Below are 16,290 nucleotides of genomic sequence, written 5' to 3'. Positions count from 1 at the left end.
TGAGCTGCAAGAGGAAGTTATTTTGATTAAAGATTACAAGGGTATGGATTTAAAAAAAAAATATATGCACTATTAAATTATTTGTAATAGACTAAATACGGCAATATTCCATTAAAAAAAATAAGAATGGTCAATTTTGATTTCATGGTGACTAAGTAGGCCTATGCCTACTGGTTACATAAAATAGATAGGCTACTAGTTTTAAGAAATAAATGTTGATCGGCTTGCCAGATCTGTCTGAGGTAGCCGCTGCCTTGCTGTCCCTCTGTCGGAAAATTGGGAGAAATGCAAGACTCTGCAAGTGTCCCCTACCACACGTTGTTAATAACTATCACTGTGAAACGGGGACATAAGTTGCACAGCTGTGGTCTGTGGTTAGATATGTCACTGGATTGATCGAAGGCCACACAGAATCGTCTTATTGAACAACAACAACAGCCATCGGCTGTTTAATAATGGCGAGTCGTGCGTTTGATCCGTTGTTTTTATTTTATTTTTCTTGTAGGCTATACTTAAAGCTTAAAGGTTATAATATGTATGTAGTGTTTTACACGTAACCATTAAGAAAGTGCTTTATACATTATATTTAAGGACATTGAACTCTGAGGTTGGTGAATGGCCCAGTTAGACATGTGAATTTGGAGACATCTGCCGGTGAATGATGGAAATGCGGAGCTAATTTCAGGAACGGGTTAAATAGGATAAAGGATAGGATAAAATCTTATAGAATACATAATAGAGGAGGAAAAGTGCGAATTTATAAAATGAAATTTTATGCCTTTATAAGGTTGACTGAATTCCTGAATGAACAAAGCATGATCTGGTTGTTTCCTGGCCACGAGTCAGCTGACCTGAAGCAGAACCAATGGGATTCCGGCTCTCAGGAAGACGAGCTCGAGCTGACAGCAGCAGCACGCGCTGAGCCTGCGAGTGTTTGAACTTTACATGTGTGCCCGGTCAATGTACATACATGAATACCGAGGTAAGTCTGCCTTCGAAACATTACATTTTCTGATCAGTCACCTGCAAGCAAAAAATATATAGAAATAACTAATAACATTTATATCACGTAATGGCATTCGATAAACTTGAATGTTTTGGCAACAGTTACGAAATTGTCCATATTGTCATAATAGCCCATATATCTACACGTTAAGCAGGTGTCGGTTCTGTACTTTGCAAAAAGTGCCGAATTAACGGGACTTAAAGCGGAGAACATCACTGTTCCGTCAAACATAACATCTCTACAGCTGTGGCAGGACTTGGAGACCAGACATCCGAGGTGAATTATTACCTCAACTATATTAATACTTATGTAGGATTTTTAAATCAGTGCTATTTACATTGCAAGTGATCGACACATTATAATCAAACATGCGGTCAGTCCATCAACCAGAGACTTTGTTTATGCGTTGCGCTCCTTCAGTGTACAACTTCAAATTGTTATATTGTATTACATATGGTAATTAGTATTGTTATTTAGTATATATGTTTACTTATAATATTAATTATTTGACGTAATAATTGTTATTATGTGTGTAATATTATTAATAATAAAATAATACATATTTATAATTTAACTTTCTGGCATATTATGTTAACTAACATTATCATGTCATATATATGTGTGTGTGTGTGTGTTTCATGTAATAATATTGGGTATTTGCAGTGTAAAATATTTCATGCATATGTGTCTTTCTTTGCCTTCTGAAGAGTTCTTTAAATTGTATTGTACTTTGCATGCTCTAAATAATATAAATAATGCTTAGAATAACAAATGAGTTAACCTATTATTTTCTGATTGAGCATCTGTTAATTTTATTTTATTTTCTATTGGTTATGTTCTGAATCTGATGAGATTCTTATTGAGCGCGTGTTTGTCCTGTTTGCCAGACTGTCAGTGTTACGGGATCAGGTGGTCCTGGCAGTGCGGCAGGAGTACGTGCCTCTGTGTGCGCAGCCCTTGAGCCTCAGAGAGGGAGACGAGGTGGCCATCATACCACCCCTTAGTGGAGGGTAAACCAACTACCAAGGTGAGCATCAAATCTGATAGCCTATCTGTCTGTCTGTATGTACAGTATATATATATATTTATATATATATATATATATATATATATATATATATACATACCGGTACATGTTTTTGTGTGTGTTTTTGTATATATAGAAAGTATTATTATTTTTTTATTCATGTTTTCTGTTTTTTTAAAGGTATGGCTGCAGATCAGGGTCAAGATCTAATTACACTCACGACGGACAAGCTTTCTGCTGATGGCGTCTCTGAATCTGTGACGTGTCCCTCCTGTGGCGCTATATCTCTGTTTATTGGTCAGTCTTTTGTAGTTGGATCATTGCTTCTGTTTAGAGTTGGCTTTCTTACAGATACATATATATTTTTTTGTTTATGATTAATTTAAACATTTTAGAAACACAAAATCATTACAAAAAAGGCTTCAGAGAGCAGAAATAGCAGAACTGTTGTGCGTTTTTGAGCAACACACTGCAGTGTTTAGTTTCTGAATGAATCCGTGTATTAAAGGAACACGCCGACTTTTGGGGACTTTAGCTTATTCACCGTATCCCCCAGAGTTAGATACAAGTCCATACATACCCTTGTCATCTCCGTGCGTGCCGTAACTCTGTCTGACGCATCCACCGCTAGCCTAGCTTAGCACAAAGACTGGAGGTAAACGGCTCCTGCTAGCATACTGCTCCCAAAAAGTGACAAAATAACGTTAGTGTGGCTGGTCCCAAGGGATGCCTATCACATTCTGGATCAATGGTTGGATTCATCCGAGCAAGTCGCATTTAGACCAGTGGGATCTATGAACCACCTTGCATTGTATTAGAGCATGACGTGCACCGAGAGACGAGGAGTGAACCCTGTCCAGAACGCCCTCCCATGTTTCTTGGTCTATTTCAATATTAAGGTTAAAACTGTTAGTTGGTCACATGATGCAAAATGTACCATCTATGTCGAGGAGACCCTGATCCCTCCAAGCAGATACACCACCAGAGCAGAATGGTGAAATGAAGGATTCGAATGTAATCCCCTTTTTCAGGGACTACCAGAGATAATTTTGAGGGGAAGAAAGTAATACGGCTTGAATATGAGGCATACATTCCAATGGCAGAGTCAGAACTGAGGAAGATCTGCAGTGATATCAGGACAAAGTGGCCCAGCGTCAGACATATCTGCATACAACATAGACTTGGGTGAGTCTCGCAGTTTGTTTAGATAATGTGAGTTCATTGCTTGATATTTTTACATCTAAAGAATATTTGTGTTCTCTCCCTGCTCTGTCCACACACAGTGTGGTTCCTGTAACGGAAGCAAGCGTTATAATAGGGATCTCATCACCGCACAGAAGTGAGTCCCTGGAGGCGGTGAAGTACGGCATCGACACACTCAAAGCCACTGTACCAATCTGGAAAAAGGTATGAAGTTGAACATGCCTAGTAGTGCATGACTTCTGTGTAACCCCAGAGAAAAAAAAAAAAAAGTTTTTTTTTTTTTTTTTTTACAAATGGTCATTAAAAGGTGATTAATCTTCAGTAAATGCTATTTGTCTGCCTCAGGAGGTCAAAATAAATGTTTATTTCCTTCTTACATTTGATAGGAGGTTTGAAAACCATAATGCGTCACATAAAACCAATGTGTTTGATTCTGTTAATTTCTTGTAATAACAAGCTTAAACACTGAAGAGACACGATTGATGCGACGACTTAAAGTAAAATGTAAATAAAGAAAGCCAGAATGGGTAACAGGGTTGCAGATGTTTCTCAGTAGAGACTACCGGTAGCTAGTTTTGCGCCTAATGCTTTTTGGTAGTTATTAATAAACTTAAGTTTACAGTAAGACTATATTTTATGAATCACTTTTACTTGCAAACGTAGTAATACGTTTCATAAATGCAGTCGACACAATTCGTGTAAATACTGAGTTTTGTCTTCCTGCCATGTTTTAGTTTTAAGTGATACATGAAATGTTACTTTAAGGAATGTTTAATTACATTTTAATCATTAGAATTATTTCATTAAACATTTTTGATGCAATAACTTGAATATAAAGTGTGCATCATGACTTGTGTTTATAATTATTGGATAGTTGAGAAGGTCAAAACCTCAGAAAACAGACATTTGTCCAGCTAGTTTTCATGCTAGGTTAAAAGTATATAATCAAATAGTTTACACAACAAAAAAGGAAATGTGAGCCTTTATTAAGTATAATTAACTTTATTGAATATTAAAGTAATAGAGTTATAAGACATGACAGTCTACCCTGTTTGTGGAACACTGACTTTTGTTTCTTTATAATAAATTATGGTTACACTTTATTTTAAGGTGACATAGTTGCATTGTACTTACTCAAATAAGTACTATTAATTAACTTTAGAGCTACGGTAATGGTTACTTGTAATTAAGTACATGTAGTAATGTGAAACTGTCACCTTAAAATTAAGTGTTAAAAATTATAAAGTTATATAATTATAGTTATATAATAATTTGTAACTTGTTCATTATTGCCATCAAAGTGTAATCATTTCTCTTGTGCAATTGTTTACAACATGTTTGTAATTATGTTCTTTTCAGGAAATATATGAGTCTGGGCAGCCTTGCTGGAAAGAGAACAAGGAGTGTTTGTGGGCGGATGATGGAACAGATTCCAAGGAAAGTTGAACTGGTAAATGAGCAAATGGGCTACAGTAAATCTCGTGAAGCATCAAGACTTTTTTATTGAAAAAATACAAAGCTCAAGTTCTCCTGTAACACCTGATGAAACACAAATACAGATTTTCATCAAACGAGTATATTCTGCTCTTTTTTTGTGTAAAGAATAGAAAGTTTTACAAAGGTACCGGTGCAAAAACATCATGTAAACATTAAGGAAAATCTTTGTTGTGAATCTTGCCTTTGATTGGTCAGGCCTCTTTTCCTGTCACACCATCAGTAGAAGTTAAACCCTGAATTAATACAAATTAATACCTACTTATATTAACTGTCCTTTCAAAATATTAAATAAAAGTTAACATTATCAGTAATTCCTAGACATTTCAAAGTATCCGAGTGTTTATTAACAAAAGTATTATACACTGCCCGCCCAACAAAAAAATGTCGCGATTTGAATTTCAATAGGCAAATTCTTAAGAGTTTATGATTGAATCATAACCAGCATGTTATATGTTTGGTAACAGTTCTTCTAACCCTAATTGATGGAGTAGATTTTAATTTCTTTAACAACCATGTAGGAAGACGCATCATGGCCATATTCCAGGATGACAATGTCAAGATTCATCAGGATCAGATTGTGAAAGAAAGGTTGTGAGGATCATGAATCATTTTCACACATGAATCGGCTCCTCTGAGTCCAGACGTTAACTTCATTGAAAGTCTTTGGGATGTGCTGGAGGAGACTTTACAGAGTGCTGGACTCTTGCATTGTCAATAAAAGATCTTGACCAAAAATGTATGCAGCTCTTGATGGATATAACATCACAACATTTATTTCCATTGAGAGGTGCATCAATTTCTGGTCAAGATCTTGTAATATCTTGCTTATTTAAATCCAAACAGTGACTTTTTTTTGGCCGGGTAGTACAGGTGAAACTCAAAAAATTTGAATATGGTAAAACCTTTCTTTTTACTAACTTTATTAATTTGTGCAAGTATTCACTAACTTTTTCTCGTTTAGTATCGGTACATTTCCCTGATGTTTTATGCAGAGTAGCACTGCTTATTACTTTAGTTATTTGCTCATGATTCTTGCATAGTACGGACTAAAGTGGCAGCTGTAGTATTTACAGAAAGAGTTTTACAGTGTGTTGCTTTGGCCATAACACATTTACATTCTATTATATTTATTTTATGTTATTGCTGAAATGGTTTCAACTATATATTTTGTAAACGCTTCACTGATATAATAAAGCACAAAAACATAAAGGCCCCGATATACTCGAGGCGAAGTTCTTTTTCGTTCTTATGAATATGTAAATATGTGCGGCAATATTTCCTTTCAACAACAGAATAAACAACAAAAATGACAGCAGTGAGAAAACAAGACTTAAAACATTAGATCTGCACAAACTCTGCAATTCAGCACTCCAGTCATGTTATTTATATAGCACTTTATACAATAGATTGCTTTAAAGAAAGCTGCTTTACAGTATTAAACATGAAAACTCTCCAGTGTGTTCAATGTTTTTACTCGTGTCTGACCTCCAAGGACTGAACAACAGAAGAAATTAATTTCCAGGATTTCCACGGCAGAGCCACAGCTATTACATAATCGCCACGGACCAATGGAACAAACTTTTCCAGAAAGTTCGCTATAGCACGCTGTTTCCAACTCCCGATTTTGCTTGAAATATATCGGAGCTCAACTTTAAAACAAATGAACAGATGTGTTCAAATAAGAACACTATGTATTCAAATGTATTCAAAGGAACTCAAAAGTTCATGTTTTCTCATATGCCAGCATATGACACCAATAATCAAAAGTTAGAATAGTCAAAAAGATCAAGTTAAGTACTAACTACTCAGAGGAAGTGGTCAGACTGTGCCAAAAGATACACCCGCTAGCAGAGAAAAAGCATGAGAAATGAATGGGATTGGAATACCAGTTGTCAGTTGATGCATGTAAATCAAACTGGCAATTTCCAGTATTTTTTTAACCCTGTTCTGGACATTTGTGTCAGGGAAGAAACCTGTGACATCTCCAAATGAGTCTCGGCCGATCTCTCAGGGCGCCTCGCTGTTTCCCTTCAGTTCCTGATCTTCCCCTTCATTCTCCTCGTTCTTCATCAGCTTTTGATACTTCCTCTTGAAGAATCCAAGCTGAACATAAACAGATTGGGTTTTAAAGGAAGACAATGGCACAAGATGTACGCTGAAAAGACAGTGAGGAAAAAGCTAAATGAAGCACCTTCCAAAGCAATGCGACGGCAAGAGCCAATAGTAACAGACCGCCGATAACACTCCCTGCAATGACGCCCACCGGAACGTCCCCTTTAGCTCCAGGTTGGCTCACTTTGACTTCCACCTGCAATGAACTCGTGTCAGTCTTCTCGACATGGGTAATGACTGTCGGCGCGTCGAAGACGTTTGAGGCGAAGTGTTGAAATGATCCTGCTGTATTTAGACCATACCTTCAGCTGTTTCTGCTCGATGAACAGGAGGTCCGGTTGAGACGTCTCTATATCAGCTCTCACAGAGAGCACGACGTACAGGAAATCAGCCTTGAATGGGCAAACAAACACATTGTTAAAGTCCCCATGTGGTGAAAATCCAGCTTTTAATGTTGTTTATATGTCTATGTGGTGTTTTTATTATGTTAAAGACAAACAATGTGCAAATTCTTAAGTCAACACCATTGTTGAGTCATTTTTCCTTAAACCTGCAGCGAATTAAAGACAGTCTCAAAAATGTGGTTTGAAATCGCTGGTGTTTCTGACGTCACAAACTACCTTGTAACCAATCAGATCAATGTGTGATCGTCAACGAGTGGTTCGCTGAGCTGCTGTGAGTGAGTGAGTGGAGGCGGGGCTCATTTGCATATTCATAGAACAGCGTATACTAAATGAGGCAAGTGTGTAGAGTTACAATGTTTTAAGGCATGACCATTTTTTTTTTAAATATGTAATTTTGATGATCGAAGATGAGTTTTAAGGGATAAAATGATTGACTGCAGGTGGACTTTAACCCCAACACTTGTATGAGAAAAGTAATATGAGTTCACTTACCATCGCAAAGGTGCCGTTCCATATGTTTGTAGTTACATTCAGGTAATAATCATTCTTCTCCTCCAGGTCCTTCAGGACGCATCGCATAAACTGACATGTGGCCGTTTTGCAGTTCTGGTGAACAGATGAGCAATACGGTTATGGCTGAGCGGATGCCAATTTCAAGACATCCTGTTATTTGTAATCATGAGACAGAATTAGTCATCTTGACTTGCACATCAACATCTAAATCTAATTAAAAACATTATTACACAAATAATTATAAACTGGGTTTCATTCTTCATTCATTATTCCTTCCTTTGTGTGTCGCAATCAATAACAAAGACAACGGTGAACGTTTTTTCTCTTTCTTGGATTTCAGGAAGATATTAGATCAAGCACTGACCAGTTCCTCTGTTCCTCTAAAACTCTCCTCGGTGAATCGGGCTGGATAAGGTTTCTGACTGATCTTAAATGGGTCGATCAGATTGCTGTCGGCACAATGGAATTTTTCAGCCTGTTGCAGGAAATATCGTCGTCAAATCATTTCCACATGCACAGACACAGCTTGCAGTCATATATGGATGATTAAATGTAAAAGAAACTGTTATTGCTCCTCACCGGTGAAGTTTTAATGCTGGTTATGTACAGGAGGGGATTTCCTGCTCTAGTGCTGGTTGGTAGCGACACATTGAGGTAAACCAGGCTGACTGGGACAGTTCCTGTAGAAACCTGTAGAAATAAATAAACACACTCACATTAGCAGGCTGAATCACTACCATGCACTTCCCTGTCAGAGCAAACCAACAGATGGTGGTAGTGAACAGCCTGAAGGATTTATGCATTTCACTACAACATGAACTCACCTTTAAATTAAAGTTCAAATCTGGGCCGATGTCCTTGTAACCCCTTACTGTGGTTGCAAAGTTTTCCTCTTTTTCCAGCAAATAAACCTCTAAGTTTGATTCTCTGAAAAAAAATGTGAATAAAGAAACATTTAAACATTAAGAATAGGGTTAAAATGTTTTATTTAACTACTGAACATATATATTATTAAAAAAGAGGTTTTAAAACAGAACAGAAATATAATGTTTATATCAATTACTAAGTTACAAGAAGGGTTCCTTCAATTAACTTTCATGATTTTGTCCATGACTTTTCCAAAGTTTGTGATCAGTAAGATATTTTAATGTTTTTTAAAAAAAGTATCCTATACCATTAATTTAATCACAAATATAGTAAAAACAGCAATATTAAAATAGTAACAGTTTTCTATTGTAATATATTTTAAAATGTAATTTATTCCTGTGATCAAAGCTGCATTTTCACCAATCCTTCAGAAATCATTCTAGTAAGAAACGTTTCTTATTTTTATCAATGTTGAAAAGAGTTGTGTAGCTTAATAATTGTGTAAAAACTTTAAAAACAAATATATAAATTATTTGAAATAGAAAGATGTATATGTATACGCTCGTAACATGTATATGTTTTCGATCAGTTTAAAGCATCTTTGCAGAATACATTTTTTTTTTAAATGCCCAAAGTTTGAACGGTACCGTATAATTACTAGAGGATTTTTAAAAATCACTTCATCGAGATCACAGTCACAAAGAGCATTTTTTTTACCAGAAAACATTATTTAAAACTGAGGTAGAAAAATGTACACTGACAGTTTTAATTTCTGAAACTTTTCAATGACCTTTTAATATTGTATTAATTTCCATGACTTTTCCAAGTGTGGAAATCACACATTTCAAATGCTTTCCTGAAATGTGGGAACCCTGTACAAGAAAAATGAAACTAGCACAGCTGGTAGACACAGCTGACCAATCAGAATCAGGCATTCCTGATAGGTGTTTAATAAAGGAAATGTTGTAATGTTGTAAAAGGGGTGTGTTGTCTGACCTGCTGAGGATGATCTCAGAGTTGTACTGGACAGGAATGGATTCATGGAAAATATTATCAGCGGGAGTTTCCTCTGTGCTGTCACTGCAGTGCAAATAAACCAATCAAACATTGATTAACATCAATTCATCTCCTTACACATTAAACCTGTGGACCTTGAGCTATGAGCTGTCACATATTTCAACTTTTCTTAATGTCTATATTTACCTTAAAGCCTCAAAGACAACTTTGGCATCTTTTTCAAGCCGATTCAAGTTAAAGTCAAAGTTGACCACAAACGTAACCTGAGGGAAAGTAACAAAATCGTTAAAATCATATCAGTCGGATCTGAAGACGAATGCTCGCAGACGTCTGTCTCACCGATTGGTCTGTCCTCAGGGCTGGATAACTCAATTGGCAGATGAGTTTGTCTGAATCTTTCATCAGACTGCACTTCACCTCTGTTCCATCAATCTGAAATATCAGAAAGCAAAAACAGCTGTTTTGAACACTCTTGTGCCTGTGCTGTGTAAGTAAAACACAAAATACAGTACAGAGTATATTGCACTGAAAGGGATAGTTCACCCAAAATTCTGTCCTTAGTCACTCACCCTCATGTCCTTCCGCACCCGTAAGACCATCATTCATCTTCAGAACACAAATTAAGATATTTTTGATGAAATTCGAGAGCAGTCCCCCCCCCCCCCCCCCCCCCCCATTGGGACCAAAGCAATTTACACATTCAAGCCCCAGAAAGATAAATACATAATTAAAGTGCAATCCAGTAGGGGGAGCACCGAGCATCACGACGGATGCGTGTCGTGTTGACTTGAGAGCTGACGTACTTCTGTGAACGCTCTTTGGATAATATTATTTTGTAAATATAGAGGTAAATTATGTTTGTTTGTTTTTTTGCCGCAAACAAAGCACTTGCGTCGCTTCATAAAATTGAGGTTAAACCACTGGAGTCGTGTGGACTACTTTAATGATGTATTACTGTTCTGGACCTTGAATGTGTAAATTGCGTTGCTCACAATAGAGTGACCAAAAGCTCTCGGATTTCATCAAAAATATCCTCATTTGTGTTTCGAAGATGAACAAAAGTTCATCTTATGGGTGTGGAACAACATGAGGGTTTTCATTTTAGGGTGAACTATCCCTTTAAATTATGGGTAGATTCTTCTGGTGAGCCGTAGCCTGCCACAGCACCACCTGAATCCTGCCCAGTTCTATAAAAAATCTTTTCACAATCATATATTGTACTGCTGATGTCAAGTAGAATATAATGAATGAATTGTTTGGATTAGTTGTAAAGTACCAGTGGTGTAAAAGAAGCGTAGAACAGGTTACTGGAGTGGCTGACTGTCACCCGTGCATTGTATGCATTTTCCTTCCGGTTCATCACTGTCACGGTGAAGGAGAGTCTTCTCTTGTTCTGGCTCACCACCAGTGGAGTTTTGCTAGAAATAATAAAATAAAATAAAAAACACTTTCACTCTTTTTTACAGCCATGCAATAGAATAACTATTTTGGATTCTCCAAAGAACTTTTCAGTGAAGAACCTTTTTTCATAGTGTGCAAAAGATAATTTTATTCATCTAAAGAACCTCTTATGGTATGGAAAGGTTCCATGAAATATTAAAGGTTCTTCATGGAAGCTTCAATGCTAATAAATAACCTTTATTTTTAAGAGTGTGAGAGATTTATATGGATGTGTTATCGAAACTTTTCACAAAAGAAATTGGGTTAATTCGATCATTTCAAATTTCCTTATAAGAGATCATTTATTAACATTTCTGTCTTGTTTAAGTCATATGGTTGAAAGAATCTTACCCACGTTTCTCTTCACTCTCCACACTCAGTACCAAGTCACTGAAGCAAACTTCATCTTGGCCACAGTCCTTTGAGAATGGGATCTGGACCAAACCAAACCAAACCAAACCCCAGAGACAAACACAAGGATTTAGGAAGAGTTTCCTGAACAAAGATGATGCATTCTTCTATTCTTAATAGCCTAAGTCAGAGGATTTTAAACTGGGCTCCAGGGGGTTCCATGGGAAATTTGATAGATTAAAAAAAATAAAACTACTACTACTGTAGCCAAGGTATATCTACTGCCATGCCCTTCCATCCCCAATTGACGCCCCTGATCGAAAGGTTAGAAATCCCCTGACACAGTTGATTATTAATTGCCCCTTTTCTTAACACATTCCCATCACAGTAAACCACAGGTACTTCAATTTTGGCTCTCGCAACACTCACAAAAAACTCCCACGCATTGGGACTGAAGACGTCTAGAACAGGGTTTGCGTCTGGATAGCTGAGAACTACGTCCACACGCAAAGCAATTGAGTTGACGAGGTCAGGGGTCTCCTGCACATATACATCATGCTCTTCACACATGTCCTGCGCAGAGACGCTGATGTCTTTCTGGAGGACCCGATCCAAGTTGCTGAAATAACCTCTAGGGCTGACTCGAGAAGACTGCAGGTCAGAATCCAGGTTCAGGTTGTACTTGATACCTGTTTTTAATAAATGGGTGTTTAAATGCATTACTTCCTCTGACCAAATGTGTCCAATCTCCTAAAAATATATGACCCAGACCAGAATCAGTATCCTTACCCACTAGGCCGAGTGGATTCGTTGGTTTAAATGTTGCGCTGAAACACACTTTAGCCTTGAAGCAGGACACCTGCCTCCCACTGTAGCGACACGGTTTACTCAGGATACTGATCTTATCAGGGGTGAAGGAAACCTTGGCTGTGACCACTGCAACTGCGCTACTCCTAAAACCACAATGAAAGAGTTCAAGAATGCATCAATTAAAACTCAACCGTTCAATTGATTTATGGGTTTTGGAACAAACAGGAGAGTCCCACAGAAAGTTGATGCTTAGAGAATTGCTGAGGTGAAAAATGGGATTCCAGAGGACAGCTGGAGCGATCATTTCCCTGGCCACAAACATATCCAGATATCCCACCATGACTGAGGCCGTCGATGCAGCTGTTACACACTTCACTCAGTTGTTGAAGGTGGGCCATTAATGAAGTATTACAAATTAGCATGGTCTCCTGTTACATTGGGACGATCTAATCGAGCTGTTTTACACCCCCGCAAAGTTGTAAAAAATCAATTGGTTCAAATTCTCACCAGAGTTGGACGACTTTCCCAAAAGCCCCCACTGTGACATCTGGGATCGAGTCTCCATTCATATCTCCGCTGGCGTCTAGAGAACGGCCAAAGTACTTCAGCGCTGGGTCCAGTTTCGTTCCAATAATTTTCTAAATTTGTGAGAATATTCTGAATTCTGGCACTTGCAATTACATTTTATGTGCTGAGAACTCAATGAAGTGTTTCGTTTTACCTGTGAGCTCTGCTTTCTGATGGTCTTTCTGTCTCCATAGTAGATGTAAATGGCACCATGGCCATTGCCTTCCAGTGGGGCACCAACCACCACATCACTGAAGCCGTCCAGGTTCAGATCTGGGACGACAGTGATGGCCGTCCCAAACCGAGCATTCTTTTGAGAACCCTCCAAAAAACCCTGGTTACTTAAGATACCCTATTAAAAAGTAAAAATAAAGGGGTCTTATTACGCGGCTCTCTGAAATGTCACAACATTCTGAGGTCTGTGAATCAGTATTAATGAGTATCTCAAATCTCAAAAATATTATTTATGTGGTGAAAAGCTGTGTAATAAGTGATACAGTATATTACTATATTATCCCTTAAATGTCCATCTTGTCTGAAATGATTAACTTTGTGTGTCAAATAAATGCAGCCTTTGTGGGCATAAGAGACATCTTTCAAAAACATCAAACAAATCTTACCAACACCAAACATGTTGGATTTGGTGGTATTTAAGGTGCATTCGTGTCATGTTGGAATTATCGTAATTCACCCTTCGCAGGGAGTTTGATTGACAGGCGATCTGACCAATCATAATCCGGCATTTTGTCCGACAAAGTAGTCAGGAGAGTTAGATCAACGTCGGTGGACTTGAACTTGAAAAACAGTGTGTACTGATATCTTTCTGTGGTTGAAACAACATTCCTTCTGATGTTCATTCATGTTTATTTGATGCTATAAATTAACTAGAAGGAAATGATGGGTTCACGAGCAGCTCTAACTGAGCCTCTACAGCACAACACATTGAAGAGCCAAAAAATGATATTTATTGTTTAAATTTCTTTAAAGATAATGAAATTTTAAAGTTCAGACTTTGTTTCAAAAGTATTTGTTCAAAAGTAACCTGATCTGTTTAGTCTGTCGATGTGTTGTCAGTGTCCTCTTTGCTCCGCAATGTATTTTTCACTGCGTGAGAACATGATGTGTGGCGTGAGAGCGCAGTGGCTTGTCGGACATAGCAACAGTACTGCAACTAAAGGGGACGGGTCTTTACGAACGGTCAATTGCGGCCGACATGTAAAAAGTGTTCACGTCCTCATAGAACTCATAATTACAACTTGTAAACTGCATTTTTTGAGAGCTCCGACTTATACCACGTGACCGTAGCAGATTCAGATTCAACTTGCGACATCTGTGGCCTTGTGCTGTATGATAAAACTGCACATTTTAGAGTGACCTTTATTGTGGCCAGCCTAAGGCACACCTGTGCAATAATCATGCTGTCTAATCAGCATCTTGATATGCCACACCTGTGAGGTGGACGGATTATCTCGGCAAAGGAGAAGTGCTCACTAACACAGATTTAGACAGATTTGTGAACAATATTTAAGAGAAATAGGCCTTTTGTGTACATAGAAAAAGTCTTACATCTTTGAGGTCAGCTCATGAAATATGGGGGCAAAAACAAAAGTGTTGCGTTTATTATTTTGTTCAGTGTAGTATGAAATTCTGACGTATTACATACGCCATGTTGTCACTGTCATGTGACCTGTACCGTCAGTTGCGTTGCTTCAGCGCCATTCACAAATTCTTTCCTGTGGCCTCATGGGATAGTAAAGTGTCCATCGAATGCGCACTTCAGAAACGTGGCGGAAGAAGTAGATAATCCGGGAACTTTTCGCCTACTGTGTATTAGGGACACTAACTCTGTTGCCATACTGGTTTTCTCCTACTATATAGTAGGGAAGTATTCGATTTCGGATGCAGTGCATGAAACTCGAACGTTACATGTTGACATCTCATAATCATGGTAATTTAAACATGGTGTGAGTGCAGCATTAGTGTATATAAATCTCTTTTACAACTTTCGCTTTATTAGTAGGTTATAGTATAACTAACTACAGAAAAAAAGAGAAGGAAATAAGCACAATATACATAATCACCTTGGTAATGGTGAACAGGTAGACTCGTCCTGTCTCAGACTTCTCCTCGCTCATGTACATCGGAGCACCGACCAGCAGCAGATCAGTCACTCCATCAGCGTCCACATCGACGGGACAGAGAACGCTGCCAAAATAAGACCCGATCTGCAAACCACAGACACCACAGTTACATATTACAGGACTTTACTGTCTAATGAAACCCAAGGTCATTAAGGGTCAAATGTACCTGATCTCCTCTTTGTGAATCTATGACCACAGGTTGTCTCTGGCTGTCAATAATGTAAACTATAACCTGTCCTCTATGAACGGCACGAGGAGCACCGGCCACATAAAACTCAGACGAGCCGTCAGTCACAGAGCTCACAGAGTAGCCTGGACACATGACAGGGGGAAATGTATACACAAAAATAAGTGAATTAATCTAATATGCTACCTTTTGGAAAAACATTCCAGTGTTAATGTGAAAATTATGATATTTCAGTTCATTAGATGCAACAAAACGAACTTATCTATACTGCTGGTACAATGCTTACCAAGTAATGAACTGTGGTTTCTATCTTCCAAAAATTTCTCAAACGCAGCTTTGGGCAAAAATTCTGATTTCTGAGCAGTTTGGTGAACAATAGTCCCGATCCAATTATATGCTCCAGCTGCTCCCAGTAGGATCACATCCTACAACCAAGACTCAATGTAAACCACCAGGAGAAAAATACATCTAGAAACACTGATGGAAATACACAGACATATTAAGCCAGCACCTTATTTCTGGTCTGGTATGCACTGAACCCCACTTGAGACATTTCCAGTTTGAAATTATCCCCACTACCTTTTCCAACACCTAAAGACGTCAATGAACAAAAACAAAGAAAATATTAATTTGAACATTATATATTTGTAAAGAAACGCATGTCTGTTACATTGTTACATATAAATGAAAGCATTTTATGAGTACACAGTAAAATCAACATAATCATGGACCTTCAATGTTGAAGATTCGATCTCCGAGAGTCCCGACAATCTCTATAAGCGTCGCCTCCTCAGACACATTGAAAAAGTATTTCTCGGTTGGATTACTGGCTATTGACTTAATCTCAGCGATGAGTTTGCTTGTGTCAATGTCATTCCTTATGTAATATCCAAGCACCTAAAAAAGTGCACAAATCCACCTCTTCACAACATTCATAAATACTGAATATTGTTATTTATAAAATATTACCCATTTTATTTTCACTAACCGCAATGCCAAAGCGAGTAATATCTTGGCTGTCGCATGCCGGAATAACGGTTTTCCTCAGATTTGCATCATGTGACTCTCCATCAGTTACCACCACCATCACTTTAGTTGCCCCAGGACGACCTCCGTATTTGGCCAGGAATGCCTCCTTTCTGTGAGAT

The 16,290-nt window shown here is 37.9% G+C and overlaps 2 protein-coding genes across 6 annotated transcripts in view; one reads left to right on the top strand and one right to left on the bottom strand.

Annotated features, from left to right (window-relative positions):
* Positions 1-877: 877 nt before the first annotated feature.
* On the top strand, positions 878-8,119 carry LOC306991894 (molybdopterin synthase catalytic subunit). 3 transcript variants are annotated; one of them, XM_079600155.1, is made up of 7 exons: positions 878-982; positions 1,894-2,033; positions 2,214-2,330; positions 3,065-3,218; positions 3,317-3,440; positions 4,596-4,686; positions 8,103-8,119. In XM_079600155.1, exons 3-6 carry the CDS (start codon positions 2,216-2,218, stop codon positions 4,680-4,682), a joined length of 480 nt encoding a protein of 159 aa, XP_079456281.1. In that variant the 5' UTR covers positions 878-982; positions 1,894-2,033; positions 2,214-2,215; the 3' UTR covers positions 4,683-4,686; positions 8,103-8,119. The 3 variants fall into 3 exon arrangements, with proteins under 3 accessions (XP_079456281.1, XP_079456280.1, XP_079456279.1); XM_079600154.1 differs by lacking the exon at positions 8,103-8,119 and adding an exon at positions 7,808-7,921; XM_079600153.1 differs by lacking the exon at positions 8,103-8,119 and having other exon boundaries at positions 880-982; positions 4,596-4,731.
* itga2.2 (integrin, alpha 2 (CD49B, alpha 2 subunit of VLA-2 receptor), tandem duplicate 2) overlaps positions 4,721-16,290 on the bottom strand; it is a 24,981-nt gene continuing 13,411 nt past the window's right edge. For all 3 annotated transcript variants that reach the window (XM_079600146.1, XM_079600147.1, XM_079600148.1), the window contains exons 8-29: positions 16,131-16,281; positions 15,874-16,039; positions 15,654-15,733; positions 15,429-15,567; positions 15,122-15,267; positions 14,896-15,039; positions 12,969-13,166; positions 12,755-12,885; positions 12,227-12,390; positions 11,867-12,126; positions 11,438-11,520; positions 10,923-11,064; positions 9,986-10,078; positions 9,833-9,909; positions 9,626-9,709; positions 8,587-8,689; positions 8,342-8,452; positions 8,127-8,237; positions 7,742-7,855; positions 7,148-7,237; positions 6,925-7,041; positions 4,721-6,836 (exon numbers count right to left, since the gene is read on the bottom strand). In XM_079600146.1, coding sequence (XP_079456272.1) covers positions 6,741-6,836; positions 6,925-7,041; positions 7,148-7,237; positions 7,742-7,855; positions 8,127-8,237; positions 8,342-8,452; positions 8,587-8,689; positions 9,626-9,709; positions 9,833-9,909; positions 9,986-10,078; positions 10,923-11,064; positions 11,438-11,520; positions 11,867-12,126; positions 12,227-12,390; positions 12,755-12,885; positions 12,969-13,166; positions 14,896-15,039; positions 15,122-15,267; positions 15,429-15,567; positions 15,654-15,733; positions 15,874-16,039; positions 16,131-16,281 — 2,800 coding nt within the window. In that variant the 3' untranslated portion in view covers positions 4,721-6,740. The remainder of the gene's footprint in view (positions 6,837-6,924; positions 7,042-7,147; positions 7,238-7,741; positions 7,856-8,126; positions 8,238-8,341; positions 8,453-8,586; positions 8,690-9,625; positions 9,710-9,832; positions 9,910-9,985; positions 10,079-10,922; positions 11,065-11,437; positions 11,521-11,866; positions 12,127-12,226; positions 12,391-12,754; positions 12,886-12,968; positions 13,167-14,895; positions 15,040-15,121; positions 15,268-15,428; positions 15,568-15,653; positions 15,734-15,873; positions 16,040-16,130; positions 16,282-16,290) is intronic.

Source organism: Phoxinus phoxinus (assembly GCF_949152265.1).
Source record: "Phoxinus phoxinus genome assembly, chromosome: 23".
Taxonomy (NCBI): Eukaryota; Metazoa; Chordata; class Actinopteri; order Cypriniformes; family Leuciscidae; genus Phoxinus; species Phoxinus phoxinus.
The sequence above is the reverse complement of the archived record's forward strand: the minus strand, read 5'-3'. Positions and strand labels throughout refer to the sequence as shown.